The 12,567-nt window shown below is 41.1% G+C and overlaps 1 protein-coding gene across 1 annotated transcript in view; it reads right to left on the bottom strand.

Annotated features, from left to right (window-relative positions):
• MYBPC1 (myosin binding protein C, slow type) overlaps positions 1-12,567 on the bottom strand; it is a 101,688-nt gene that overhangs the window by 16,185 nt on the left and 72,936 nt on the right. The window contains exons 25-30 of the mRNA XM_008579693.1: positions 11,901-12,092; positions 9,849-9,911; positions 8,799-8,966; positions 4,822-4,910; positions 1,831-2,026; positions 643-782 (exon numbers count right to left, since the gene is read on the bottom strand). Of these exons, the coding sequence (XP_008577915.1) occupies positions 643-782; positions 1,831-2,026; positions 4,822-4,910; positions 8,799-8,966; positions 9,849-9,911; positions 11,901-12,092 (848 nt within the window). The remainder of the gene's footprint in view (positions 1-642; positions 783-1,830; positions 2,027-4,821; positions 4,911-8,798; positions 8,967-9,848; positions 9,912-11,900; positions 12,093-12,567) is intronic.

Raw genomic sequence — 12,567 nt, 5'->3', positions numbered from 1 at the left:
ACCCCTTTCTTTCAACCTATTTCTCCCTTTTTGAATGGGAATATGTACCCTATTCTTGTTCTACCATTGTATCTTGGTAGTAGATAACTTGTATTCATTTCACAAATGAGACTTTGAACTTTGGACTTTTGAAGTGAAACAAGTTAAGACTTTGGGGATGGAATGAATGTATTTGTATGTGAAAAGGACATGAGTTTTGGGGGGGCAGGGGAAGAATGCCTCAGATTGAGTGTCTCCCAAAAACTTGACTCTCACTGTGACAGTGTTAAGAGAGTGGGAAATCCTGTTATGGTAATTGAAAGGTGAGGCCTTGAAGAGGTGATTAGATTGTAGGACCATGCTGTAGTGAATGAATTAATGATGGTGGTCAGGGGCATGGTTCTGAGGGCTTTAAAAGGAGAGCATGAAGAGTGTCCCTCTCTCTGCTCCACCATTTTCTGCCATGTGAGACCTCTGGGTCACTGTCGCCACCACCAAGAACCAACTGTTGCCACAACCAAGATCCTCACCAGATGTGTTCTCTGGACTTTGGACTTCCCAGCCTCTGGAACTGTAAGCAATAAATTACATTTTCTTTATAAATCACCCAGTTTCAGGTATTTTGCTATGAGCAACAGAAATGGACTAATACACAGGCCTTACCATGCTCTTCTTGTCAGCTTTCTGGATCGTGTACCCCGTGATGGCAGCATTTCCATCATCCTTTGGTGGTGTCCATGTTAGAGCAACATTCTCTCCCCAGACATCCTCAATCTTCACAATTTGGGGTGGACCTGGACGATCTACAGGATGAGTTTACAGCATCACTGTGAGGTCACTTTGCCTCCCAATCTATACTTGTTACATGAGGATATTTTTAAATGTCCTTCCCTGTGTTATAGGAGGAAGTGCTCTTCCAGACCCTAACTCAGGGGCTTCTGAGACCCTGCACCTTCCCTTAGGATGAAGCCAGGCCAGATCCAAGGGCATGGAGCAGCCTCAACACTCCCTTCAACTTAATGAAAATCAAAAAGTTTTAGCCAGTGGTAAAAGAATGCTTAGTTTAAAGGGTATGACCATTCACCAGGGGAGGCTTGCCACAGGCAATTTCCCCTTCGGTTAGAGAACATCAAGTTTCAACAAATTTATGAAAATATAATAATAAAAATTATTGGAAACAACTTCTCCTAGCTCTGCTCTTAAATTTATTTCTTAACATGCAAAAAATTTTAGAACAGTTCAAGCAAGAAGGGTATACTCATAAGAGGTCCTTCTTCTATTCCCCTAATTCTGATCAGAAGTAAGAACTAACCTTATTTATTCTTTGGGCAGGTAAGTATATAACTAGCTCTGCAGGATCAACTGATTCAGTGTTTAAATGTTTGACTTTATTTAGGTACATCTTCCTTACATTTAATACAAATTCCGCATTCTCCACTAAAACTTTATTATTAGTGAATTTTAGATGTAGTAAGAAACATGTTAAACTATGTCTAGAATCTCCAATGTTTTTAAATGCAAGAATTAAACATAGGAAATAGTTTTATCATCAGGGAGTTGAGAAACTAAGAGTAAGAGAGAGCTGGATTGTAAAGAAATACAGATCAGTTTCACTAAAAAATGCATACATCAATTTTCTTAAATATATAAGCCCTAAGTCTCCAATGGTTATTTCTTTTAGTCAGTGAAAAGTTATTTTGAAATGCTAACAAATCTTACTAATTTTTCTATTTTTAAAAAAATTCTAAAAAAAGACTCGTTTGTAGAGCCAGCCTAACAAAAATTCCTATTCTTGCCTTAATGATAAGGACTGCTTTGACAGAACATTCCAGTCCTTTCTTCCAAACCTACCAACAATCTGGATGTCAATCGATGCACTTTCCACGTATTTGTCCACTTTGACTTTCAGATCATATTTCCCAGAGTGGCTCCTCTCTGCTTTTCTGATAAATATGATTGTATCAGTCTCAGAGTTGCGAATGTTTATTTGATTCTTGTCAATTTCTGCACCATCCTTCTTCCAAGTTAATTCTGGTCTTGGTTTTCCCTAAAAAGAAAGACAGAAAAAGTACAGAGAGGCAATGAGATTGTCTCAAGAATTTTTTTCAGCATGACAAGAATGACAGGGTCATACCCCCATTCTAGTCTGGTGGTCGGCGGCTCCAGCACTAAAGCTACTGCCTGCTGATTGTACTCTGTGAGCAAGGCGCTATGTTAGGCACATGACATCTGTTATTTCCCTTAATCTTCCCATCAAGATAAGTATCATCATCCTCATTGTTTGGATAGAGGAGTTAAATGATTTGCCCAAGGCCATGTAGGGTTGTGCTGGACATGCTGGAACCAGGTTTCACAGCTGGGACTCCAAAGCCTGCACAACACACACAGCACAATGGTTAAGAGCATGAGCTCTGGGGCCCTGGAATCTGTAGTGTATTTAGATATTGACCACTTAATAGCTGTGTGACCTTGGGTAAGTTACTTAAACCCCCTGTGCCTCAGTTTCCCAATCTGTAAAACAGGAACAATGGTAATACTTATCTCACAGGGTGGTTGTAAAGACTGAAGTCCTGAGAAAACTTTCTGCACTCTACATAAGGGATTTTTAAATATCATCTAAATGCTAATGATTATTATTCAACCGCATGGTGCTGCTCATTTTAAACTTGTCTAGAGTTCTCTCTCTGCCCCTTTAGCTGCTGAAACTATTCTCTAAGAGCAGACTTTAAGAAATTGTAGTCTCATTCATGGACATGAGTTTCAGTTTCTATTATAAGGGAATTTCTTAGAATTCCTGAGCACCCAGGCTCACTCCCACAGACTGAACTAAGCATTAATTCAGCCAGGGGAGGCACAGCTTTCCTATGTGCTCTGAACGTGGCTTACAGCAAGGTTATGACAAGGCATGCAGAGCTACACCTCAAACCTCTGCCCACAGAGCTTGAAGAATGGCTGGGGTGCACAGATTTGCACGTGGGAAGCAGAGAATGAAACTGTTAAAGATAGGGAAAAATAGTTCTGGATCTTATTTCCTTAAATGTGAGTTCTCTAATAATGTACGGACTGAAAAGAGCACTGACTAAGTGTCAGGGCACATGGACTCTGCTCTTGGCACTACCATTTACTTGCTGTGTGACCTTGGGCAAGTCACTTAGCTTCTCTGTCCGTTTCTTCCCTTTACAAGTGGGGGTAAGGAAATTTGCACTTCCTGCCTCACAGGATGTTTCTGAGGATCAAATCCAAAAATGCTGGAGAATTCTAGGAGCTACACAAACGTGACACTCTAGTCTAATCTCCCCTGGGATGCCAGACCTAGGAGGCCCCTGTCCTCACATTCTTTCCTTTCCCAGACCCAGTGACAGAAGCTGAATACACAGACCCCCCAAGAGGTGGGAACTGGGATTAGCCAGAATGGTATGGAAACTTGAGGTGTGAGTCAGCAGCCCCAGTGCGGGGTTGAGTCTGATCCAGATCCCCAGTGCCTGCCTTGCTGGCACTCCTGGTTTTCTGTGAGGCTGTGGAAGGAGAGAAGTGGGAAGAAGCTTACCAAGCCCTGGCCATCCTCCTCTGCCACGTTCCCACTTCCCCACCTCCTGGGCTTTTGTTCTGATGTTACACACTGTGCATGCAGTAGGCAACCACCTCTTCTAAGCTCGGGCCCTGAGTGCAATGAGGATGGCCTGAATTGGCTGTCACTTTAACTTGGTTTTCATGGGAGCCTAGGTTTGAGCAGAGCCCTGTGTGTGTGTGTGCACATGTGTGTTCAAATGTGTGCAGAGACCTAAACTCTAATTCTAAGGCCACGCAGCCTGATACAACAGCCATGAGCTACATGTGGCTATTTCAATTAAATGAATTAAAATGAATTGAAATGGAAGAAAATAAAAAGCTGATTTCTCCAGCCGCACTAGTTCCTACATTTGGCTAGTGGCTACCATGTTGGACAGTGCATGTATAGAACATTTCTATCATCACAGAGAGTTCTATTGAATATCACTGTCTAGAGGCATAAAAGGACACATGAGTAGGGAGCTGGGGGGCTTGGGGAGGGGCAGGGTGTGTGTGTGTGTGTGTGTGTGTGTGTGTGTGTGAAAGGGAGAGAGAGAGAGAGAGAGAGAAAGACCAAAACCAATTATTGTAAGCAAAGCCTGGTTAATCTTGTGAAGAGCAGATTCTTTGCTGCAGCAATGATCTAATAACATTCACATATTTCAGTAAGTATCATCAAACTTTCAAATTTCAGTTATCCCTTTCAGTCAAATTTCGTTTGGTTTGGGGTCATGGTGGAAACTAAGTGTATACTGTTTTCTTGAATGTTACACTGAGAGCAGATTCTTTGCTGCAGCAATGATCTAATAACATTCACATATTTCAGTAAGTGTCATCAAACTTTCAAATTTCAGTTATCCCTTTCAGTCAAATTTTGTTTGGTTTGGGGTCATGGTGGAAACTAAGTGTATACTGTTTTCTTGAATGTTACACTGAGAGTTTCACTTAAATGATCAGTTTGACAGATACATAGGACCAGAAAGAATCTTCCAGCATTTCTTCATTTGGTACCACCTTGATGTTTCTTCCTTGACCCACCATAGTCCCTGAGTTTCAGGCAAGCCTAGCCTTCATTTGTCTTATGCAGAAGGAAAATGGATGACAGTTTTATAGATTTCCCTACTTCTGTAGCAGAAGATTGTTTAAGGATCCCTCGAATCTCTTCCACTATTTATCTACTCTCTCTCTGAGGAAATTCTGAATCAAGAGGAACTTAAATGCTAGAGCACCTCCCTCTACTTCTTAAACTCCTCAGCCCTGGAAAGAGACAATGAGTGGCTTCTGAAAGATTACCTGGAAAGGTATGACCAGATTGACAGCTTCTCCAACTCTGCGGATATAGGTTTGCTTCAGGTGTCTCGGGATGCGAATCTTCGGAGGCTCTGAGTGAAGTAAGATAGCATGATTTTGCAATCAGTATAGTATCCTGGAAATAGCCTTACGTAAGCATAAGGACATGATGCTCACCGGCATACCCCATGGTCACTTCTCTGTGATAAAATTTTACAAGTGCCACGAACAGATTATATATGCTAATTTTGGCTCAAAATGTTTTCTTCAAGGAGAGGTACTTCCACAGTTTGAATCAGCAAAGTTTATCCTTGACCTCCTTGACTTTATTGCAACTATAAGGCAAAAGCAACTTCATAGAAAAACACATTTTCTCTTAGCATTTTATACGTATTTTTCAGTTTCTAACAGCGAGTATATTCTCCATTGAACATTGCATAAAATATCTACAGGCACCACAGTAGCTGTACTGTCCACGCTTTCTCACCAGGAAAAAAAAAAGTTTTAGCACCTAGCACGTGCTTTTTATGTAATTCTGTTGGAGTTTGATGGTCACTTCTCCTTGTGTGACTATGCTGAAGGACATAACTGTCACCCCTAGCCCACTATGTATTAATATTCATTAATTAAACACCATGCGGACACTAGAACATGTTTCTGCAAACTGTCAGGAGCAGGGAGTCAAAGGCGCACAGGCTCACAGGCATGTAGCAGGTCTCATTTCTTGAGACTCATTACTTGAGTGCTTAGTACATGACACTGGGCTAAAAGTTGTACATGAATAATTGAAACCTCAAAGCTACCTTACGAGGTAGGTACTGTTTTTACTTTATGGTGAGGAAACTAAAGTATAGGAGGTTAAGTGACTTGCCCTACGTGATGCAGTCACGATTAGAACCTGGAGTCAGGCTCCAGTGCTCTGGTTAGAAGCCAGGCATTGGAGTCAGAGTGATCTGGCTTTGAGTCCTAGATCAGATACATAGTATATCTGGTCTCAGTCTCCCTTTCTGCAAAATGAAGGTGATAACAGCATATCTAATTCTAATTCACAGAATTGTGAAGATTATTCACAGAACTGCAAGGTTATTCACGTAAAGCATTTAGTATAATGGCTGAAAAGAGTAAGTGCTCAACAGTCTTTTGGGGATAATCATGATGATGATGAAAATGACAATAATGTCTGAATGTTAGGGTTGAAGGGAAAATGGAGACTTTCTAACTCCCTAATTTTACATATGAGGAACTGGAGACCCAGCAAGGACTCCTTGCAAATTAAACCATAATAATAATAAAAGCTAACATATACTGAGGGCTTATTATGTGGCAAGCATTCTGTTAAACAAATAACATGGGTTAATTTATTCAACTCTCACAACCTCTTTAATCAATTTATCCAATTTATTCAAACCTCTTTATTCAATTTCTCACTACATGTTGTAAATATTATTATTACCCCCATTTTGCAGACAGAGAAATTAAGGCTTAGAAAGATCAAATCTCTTGTTCAAGGTCACATAGCTAATAAATGATAGAAACAGGATTAAAGCTATGCAGTGTGTCCTGAATCTGTTAAGAAAATGTACACACTTCATGCTTTCTTTCATCCACCCATGTATCCATCCATCTATCCAGCCACCCACCTGTCCGTCCATTCCCTAACTCACTCCTGAAAGGTTTCAGGAGGTCACACCATGAGCCTGTGGCAAAACATGATTTATAACCCAGATATCCAGGCTCTCAGTCCAGTGTTCTTTCCCCCGGAATTGTGGTTCTTAAATTGTTTAGTCTTAGTACTCCATTACAATCTTTAAAATTACCACGAACCCATGGAAGATTTTGTTTATATAAGCTGTATCTATTACCATATTAGAAATTAAAACTGAGTAATTTAAATAATATTTGCTTATTCATTTAAAAATAATATAAATAACATTTTAATGAAAAATAACCATATTTTATATTAATGAAAAATTGAGTGAGATGAGTTGCATTAATTTATATTTTGGCAAATCACTTTAATGTCTGACTTAATAGGACAGTGGGATTCTCATATTTGTTTCTGCCTTCAATCTATTGTAATAAGTTGTATTGATTAAAGTACATGAAGAACATCTGGCTTCACATAGATAGGAGGAATATTTTAATAAGCTTTTCAGACAATTGCATATATTCCTCATTGATTCTACACTAAAACATGATGAGTTATCCAGGGCATGGAGAAGGAGACCGGACCCTCTCCCACAACCAGGCTCACTGTGCCAGTGCTGCGGGACCCACTTGGGGACTGGGGAATGGAACCGGGGATTGGACACTCTCCACAACCAGGCACACTGCCAGCACCACGGAGCTGGCCAAAAATGTCTCCTCCATGTGTGTGGCCCACCTCAGCCACCACGATAACCATGGCTGCCACAAAGGTGGCTAGATGCCACAACCACCACGGAGATGGTCCGCCAGCCACTGGAGTGAGTTGACACAAGGAGAGTCACCAGCAGACATAAAGAAAGGAGGAGGATGTCTCTCTCCACAGAGCCCATTTCAGAGTGATGGAAGGAGCATTTGCTCTATGATAGTATTGGGGGACCTGATCACGCCTCTCAGCATTGGGCAGATCATTTGGGCAGCAAATCAACAGAGTAACCATTATTCTTTCAGAGGGAGAGAAGAAATCTAGGGTGATTAGAAGCAGGAAGGGGGAGGCCAAAGGGGATGAGGAGGGATTGGTCAAGGGACATAGAGAATAAGTTTGATTGTAACAATACATATGCTAGTAATATTGATTTGATCAAGATATTTCAATGTTGAACCCCCAAAATTTGTAAAATCAATTATGATTCAATAAAAATTTTTTTAAAAAGACCATGATGAGTTATAGTTCCTTAAAGGTTAGCTGCAATGCAGAATCTGAAACAATTACAGTGACCTTTTTCATACTCTGATTAAAATCTATTGTCCACTTGCATTTTGAATGTACCTTTTTAGCCATACATGATTTTTTTAACATGTCTTGGTCATTTGGAAAACATTGCACCACGGGATTTTACAGATCTCCCAAATGCTGACACATTCCTTTACACAATATCAAAAAATTACATTGGTTAATATCACCACCTATTTCATCAGAAACATTTTTTTTTTCCTTTTTGTACTGACCGGTAACGGGATCACAACCCTCGGTGTCGTGCCCGTACCAGGGACTGGCAATGGGATCCGAACCCTCGGCGGGAGCGCCGCCGCACTCCCAAGCGGCACACTCTCCAGTGCGCCACCGGGCCGGCCCTCATCAGAAACATTTCTAAGGGGTGGAAAGCTATCAAGTCCATGGTGGTGAATACAAGTTTTCCAAAATTTGAATTTTTTCTTGAAAGCTCGAAGTTTTTCATTGACAAGTTGACAACAGACATTGTAAATTGTTTTACTTGAAGTGACAGGCCCATTCCATTCAGTTTCCAGAAAATGTCTGCCAATTAACTGTGAATGCATGTTGGTGAGGAAGAGAGGACAGGCAGCATGGTTCGGTGGCACTGACTTGATTCACACTACGGCACCAGCAGTTTTACTCACCTTCATTTTACACCATCAGTGCGGATGTCAAAACATTACAAAGACAAACAATGTGCTCATATTATATAAAAATGGTTTGACCTTGCAGACCCATTTGGGTAACACTGCTGCTGCAGAGATCGTATGTACTGCTGTGTCAACACTCTCTCCAGTGTCAATCGGCAGCTCAGCCAGAGTTGGCTCATGGAATCTAGTGAGGTTCACTAACCGGTTTTCAGAGTACCAAGTTCTAAACCAAAAACTGACGTCCCACACTGCCCAAAAAGAGCAGTTTTGTTCATTTCTAACTCCCAGGAGACGTGAATAAAATATCTAATGAGTGACAACAATAGGAGGGTTTGAGAAAGAAAGGGGTTTTAAAAAATAAAAGCAAACAGAGTAACCTGGAGACCACATCTTGAAAGCCTACCACCTACCTATGATCTCCTTCACGAGGATGGGCTGAGAGTAGTACTTGGGCTCGCTGGCACCCGCCTTATTCACAGCCTTCACTCGCACGAAGATCTTTGCATCCGTCGGCAGACCTGTGATGGTGAACTTGGTCTTGTCGATCAGCTCCGTGTTTGCAACTATCCAGTTCTCAGCTAAAACCCGTGAAAGAAAAAGGAAAGACAGAGGAACAGTGTTTAGTGAAAGAAATCATCCTGACCATTACAGTCAACTCCAAATTGGTGTTTGACTCACAATGAAATCATTTGGAGGGAAGATGACTTTGGCCTGTACTCAGACCACCTGAGTGGGCATTTTTCATATATTTAAATGAAAAGCAGCCTAAAGTGGCTAACATAAACAACAGGAAAAATAAACTATCAGATTCTGCTGTTTCCGAAAAGCCTATTCTGAATAAGAGTAAATGTCCCCAAGAATTTTCCAGCAATTGTATTCCAATTTGGTTTTATAATGACTTGATGTGATTATGATATTTAGCTATCTATATACATTAAGGTTCAGAAAAACGGAAAAGTGCTATTCTTGTGAATGACAGACATCGACCTTTATAGTCATATAATGTCTGGATTTTATCTTGGCTAACATTATTGTGAGATATTATTATGAGCGTAGAGAATCTGATCACGTTCATTCACATTTATGAAGAAAAGAAGCTTATATCTACAAAGAGGAAACTCAGCTCATGAGCTGATAATCTCAAAACGAGCTGGCACAATCCCTTCCCACAAAATCTGATTTTGTTGTTGTTTTTGGTAGCTTTGTCCACAACTTCAAGAGAATTTAAACTCAGCATCCAGGGCTTACAAATATTTCAGCTTCTAAAATTTAGTATCCATTATGCCCACAGGAAAAAAGAAGGCTTAGATTCCTACATTATTAACTCACTGTCCCCTCCCCCCAACTCTAAGGGCTTTTTTGCATGTGGTTGGCAGGTGTACTTCATGCTTGGTCATGGGACATTCCCAGAAACATTATCATACAGTAGGAAAGTTTGAGAGCGTCGCGGAATACTTTACCTGGCAGATCACATAGATCACACGCATCCTCCCCATTTTCACCAGACTGTTTTGCTGATGTACCTTTGAGAATCCGTCATTAAAATTAATTAAAGACACCCACTTTCACACCAGAAAAATATCGTATCAGTAGTCAGCATTCTCTGTTAGTAAAGTATGCAAAGTATGCAAAGAGATTTGTCTTCAGAGCAGTGACGGAAGAGACCAAACACGTTATGGGGGTTCCTCAGGAGAGGCACAGGCTGCTCTGCACAGACTGTGGTTTTTGTCCTGAGGCACCTGCCACAGAGAAGAGGAGAAAAAAGAAAAGAGAAGAGGAGGAGAGAGGAGGCTGGGCACCTCCAGCCGTGAAAAGAAGAGATACAGAAGAACAAAGCAAGACCCCAAAGAAAAAGGAGGAAAGGTCCTGGAACCCACAGGGGAGCCGCGCACAGTGGAACAGTCTATCTTTGCTCTTTCCCTGCCACCCCAGCCTGGGAGGGTCCCTGCATGTCCCCAGGGTACATGGTACTCCCACGGTGGGTGGGACTCCCACGTCCGAGTCTGGGAGTGCAGGCATTTGTGATCAGGCCAGCTCTGTGTTACCAGGGCTCACGCTCTAAGTAGAAATGGAGACTGCCTCAGCAGTTCAGGAGGCAGCCCTGGTTGCCGTGACAATGAACTCTGTCAAGAAAACCAATTGAGCCTGCCTGGGTCCTTTCCTTCCATGTGGGTGGCTCACAGGGTGGTCTTGGGCATACCCCACTGGTTTGGGATGATTACTTTCCGTGCACCAGGAGAGGAACAGGTTTCCTCTGTCTTGTTCCAACCCTACCAGGAGTATCAAGAAGGGGCAGGAAGCCAGAATATACTGGCAGCTGGGAAGGGATGTGGCTGACAAAAATTACTTATGACTCTGAAAAAGAGATACATCTCTAAGTAAGTGATCTATTTGGGAGCTACTGTGTTTGTATTTTCATAGTCAAGAGATAATCGATAAGAAAGTGAAAATAGGAGACTGAGAAAATGTAGGAAAGAGTGAAGAATAAGGAAAGGAGAGAATTTCAAGAGAAAACAGGATGAAACAAGATCAGAGGGGAGTAAAAATAGACCATCTTTTCCCATTCAAACCACTGTAATTGGGGAAAACAGAAAGAAAATGGTGTCAGGGAAGGGGGAAGGAATATGTAAGTTATTTAATACATGAGGAGAATTCTGAAGAAAGAAAATAACTAGAGTGAAGGAAGAAAACGAAGAGTAAAATGCTGCAGGCATTAACAAAACAAAACAAAACCCAAACCAAGATAAAACAACACACGATCTTATAAAAGAAAGAAATCTCTTACAGAATAAAACCTGACATATGTCAAAGCATTAAACGCTACAGGAAATTAGTCTAGAAGACAACAGCCATTAAAAGAGAATGAAGAATAGGGCAGCCACATAAAGAAAATAAGAAAAGACTGCAAGAAGAAAGATACAGACGTTACAAAAGAACTTCCATAGAAAGCTAATTCCAAAACGTTATGTGGCAAAATCTAGACATAATAATGACTGTGTACATATACATATGTATACAGACATATACATATGTATCTACACAGGCCACACGCCAAAGTATGTAAAATACATTGCACTGTATTTTATCTAAGGTGGGTAACATCAAAATGACAGCCATCTATCATTTTGTTGTATCTTCTCACTTTTTAAACCTATCAGAAAGAAAAGAGTAAAGAATTTGCTCTGTTTCAGACATACACAAAAGGTTCGTGCTCAGCAGCCTCATTACGAAAATGACTGGGAAATGCTGCTGGCTGGGCAATATGGGAAACAGAGCGGCGTGCTCGTGCTTCTTTTCAATGGGGATGGGGGAATGGAATAGGAATGAAATATATTCTGAAGTGCTCAAGAATTTACTTGTATTAGCGACACTCCCCACCTCCCTGGCTGGGTTAACCCTGGGAACTTTCTTATGATGTCCCCACTGGTTTGGGTTAGTGGATTTCTAAGCCCTGCAAAAATCAAGCATAGTACTCTGTGGGTGGAGTGTGTGTAAAAAGAATTGAGCGATACCAGGAGGCTTTACACCCCTCTCCTCTTCTGCCCCCCCAGCCAGCGATGATCCAATCCGGGGGCCTGGGATTTCTTTTTCAGCAGTTTTCTCTCCATAGGAAGTTTCTTCTCCATGGTGGTTTTCCTCCTTCGGAGGCGCATTTGCATTCACATTCTGATCCCCCAAATGTGCTCTGGAGCTTCTTTCCTTCACTTGGAAGATCCATGATAAAGTTTAAGGTCCAAAGAGTTTGGTTAGAGGTTAAGTCTTGAGCTACTATTTGTGGGCTATGGACAAGCTTCCCTGCTGGACTGTTTACCTGCTCTCATCTAGAACAGAGCCTGAGTCCAGAGCTGGGGTGCTTTGATTCACCCCTTCTAAGAATGACAAGTAGGTAAACTAAGAAACACAACATGCTCTCGGTGAATTTCACATCTTTTTGGTTTTCAGGTACACTCTACCCATATTTTCTTGTGTCATTTCCTTGTCAAAACTATTTCTTATACCCTCTGGGATTTAACGTGGCTTTCTTTAAAACTAAGAGTTGTTCTTTTATTTCTTTTTAAAAATTAATTAATTAAGTTTTTAGATTTTAATTTCATTTTTTTATCGGTTATGAATATTTCATGAGATACAGAGCTGGTTGTCACCCCTCATATCCAAGATGTGAAGGCCAGATTCACACTG

Source organism: Galeopterus variegatus, unplaced genomic scaffold (assembly GCF_000696425.1).
Source record: "Galeopterus variegatus unplaced genomic scaffold, G_variegatus-3.0.2 Scaffold1942, whole genome shotgun sequence".
NCBI classification, from domain to species: Eukaryota; Metazoa; Chordata; class Mammalia; order Dermoptera; family Cynocephalidae; genus Galeopterus; species Galeopterus variegatus.
The sequence above is the reverse complement of the archived record's forward strand: the minus strand, read 5'-3'. Positions and strand labels throughout refer to the sequence as shown.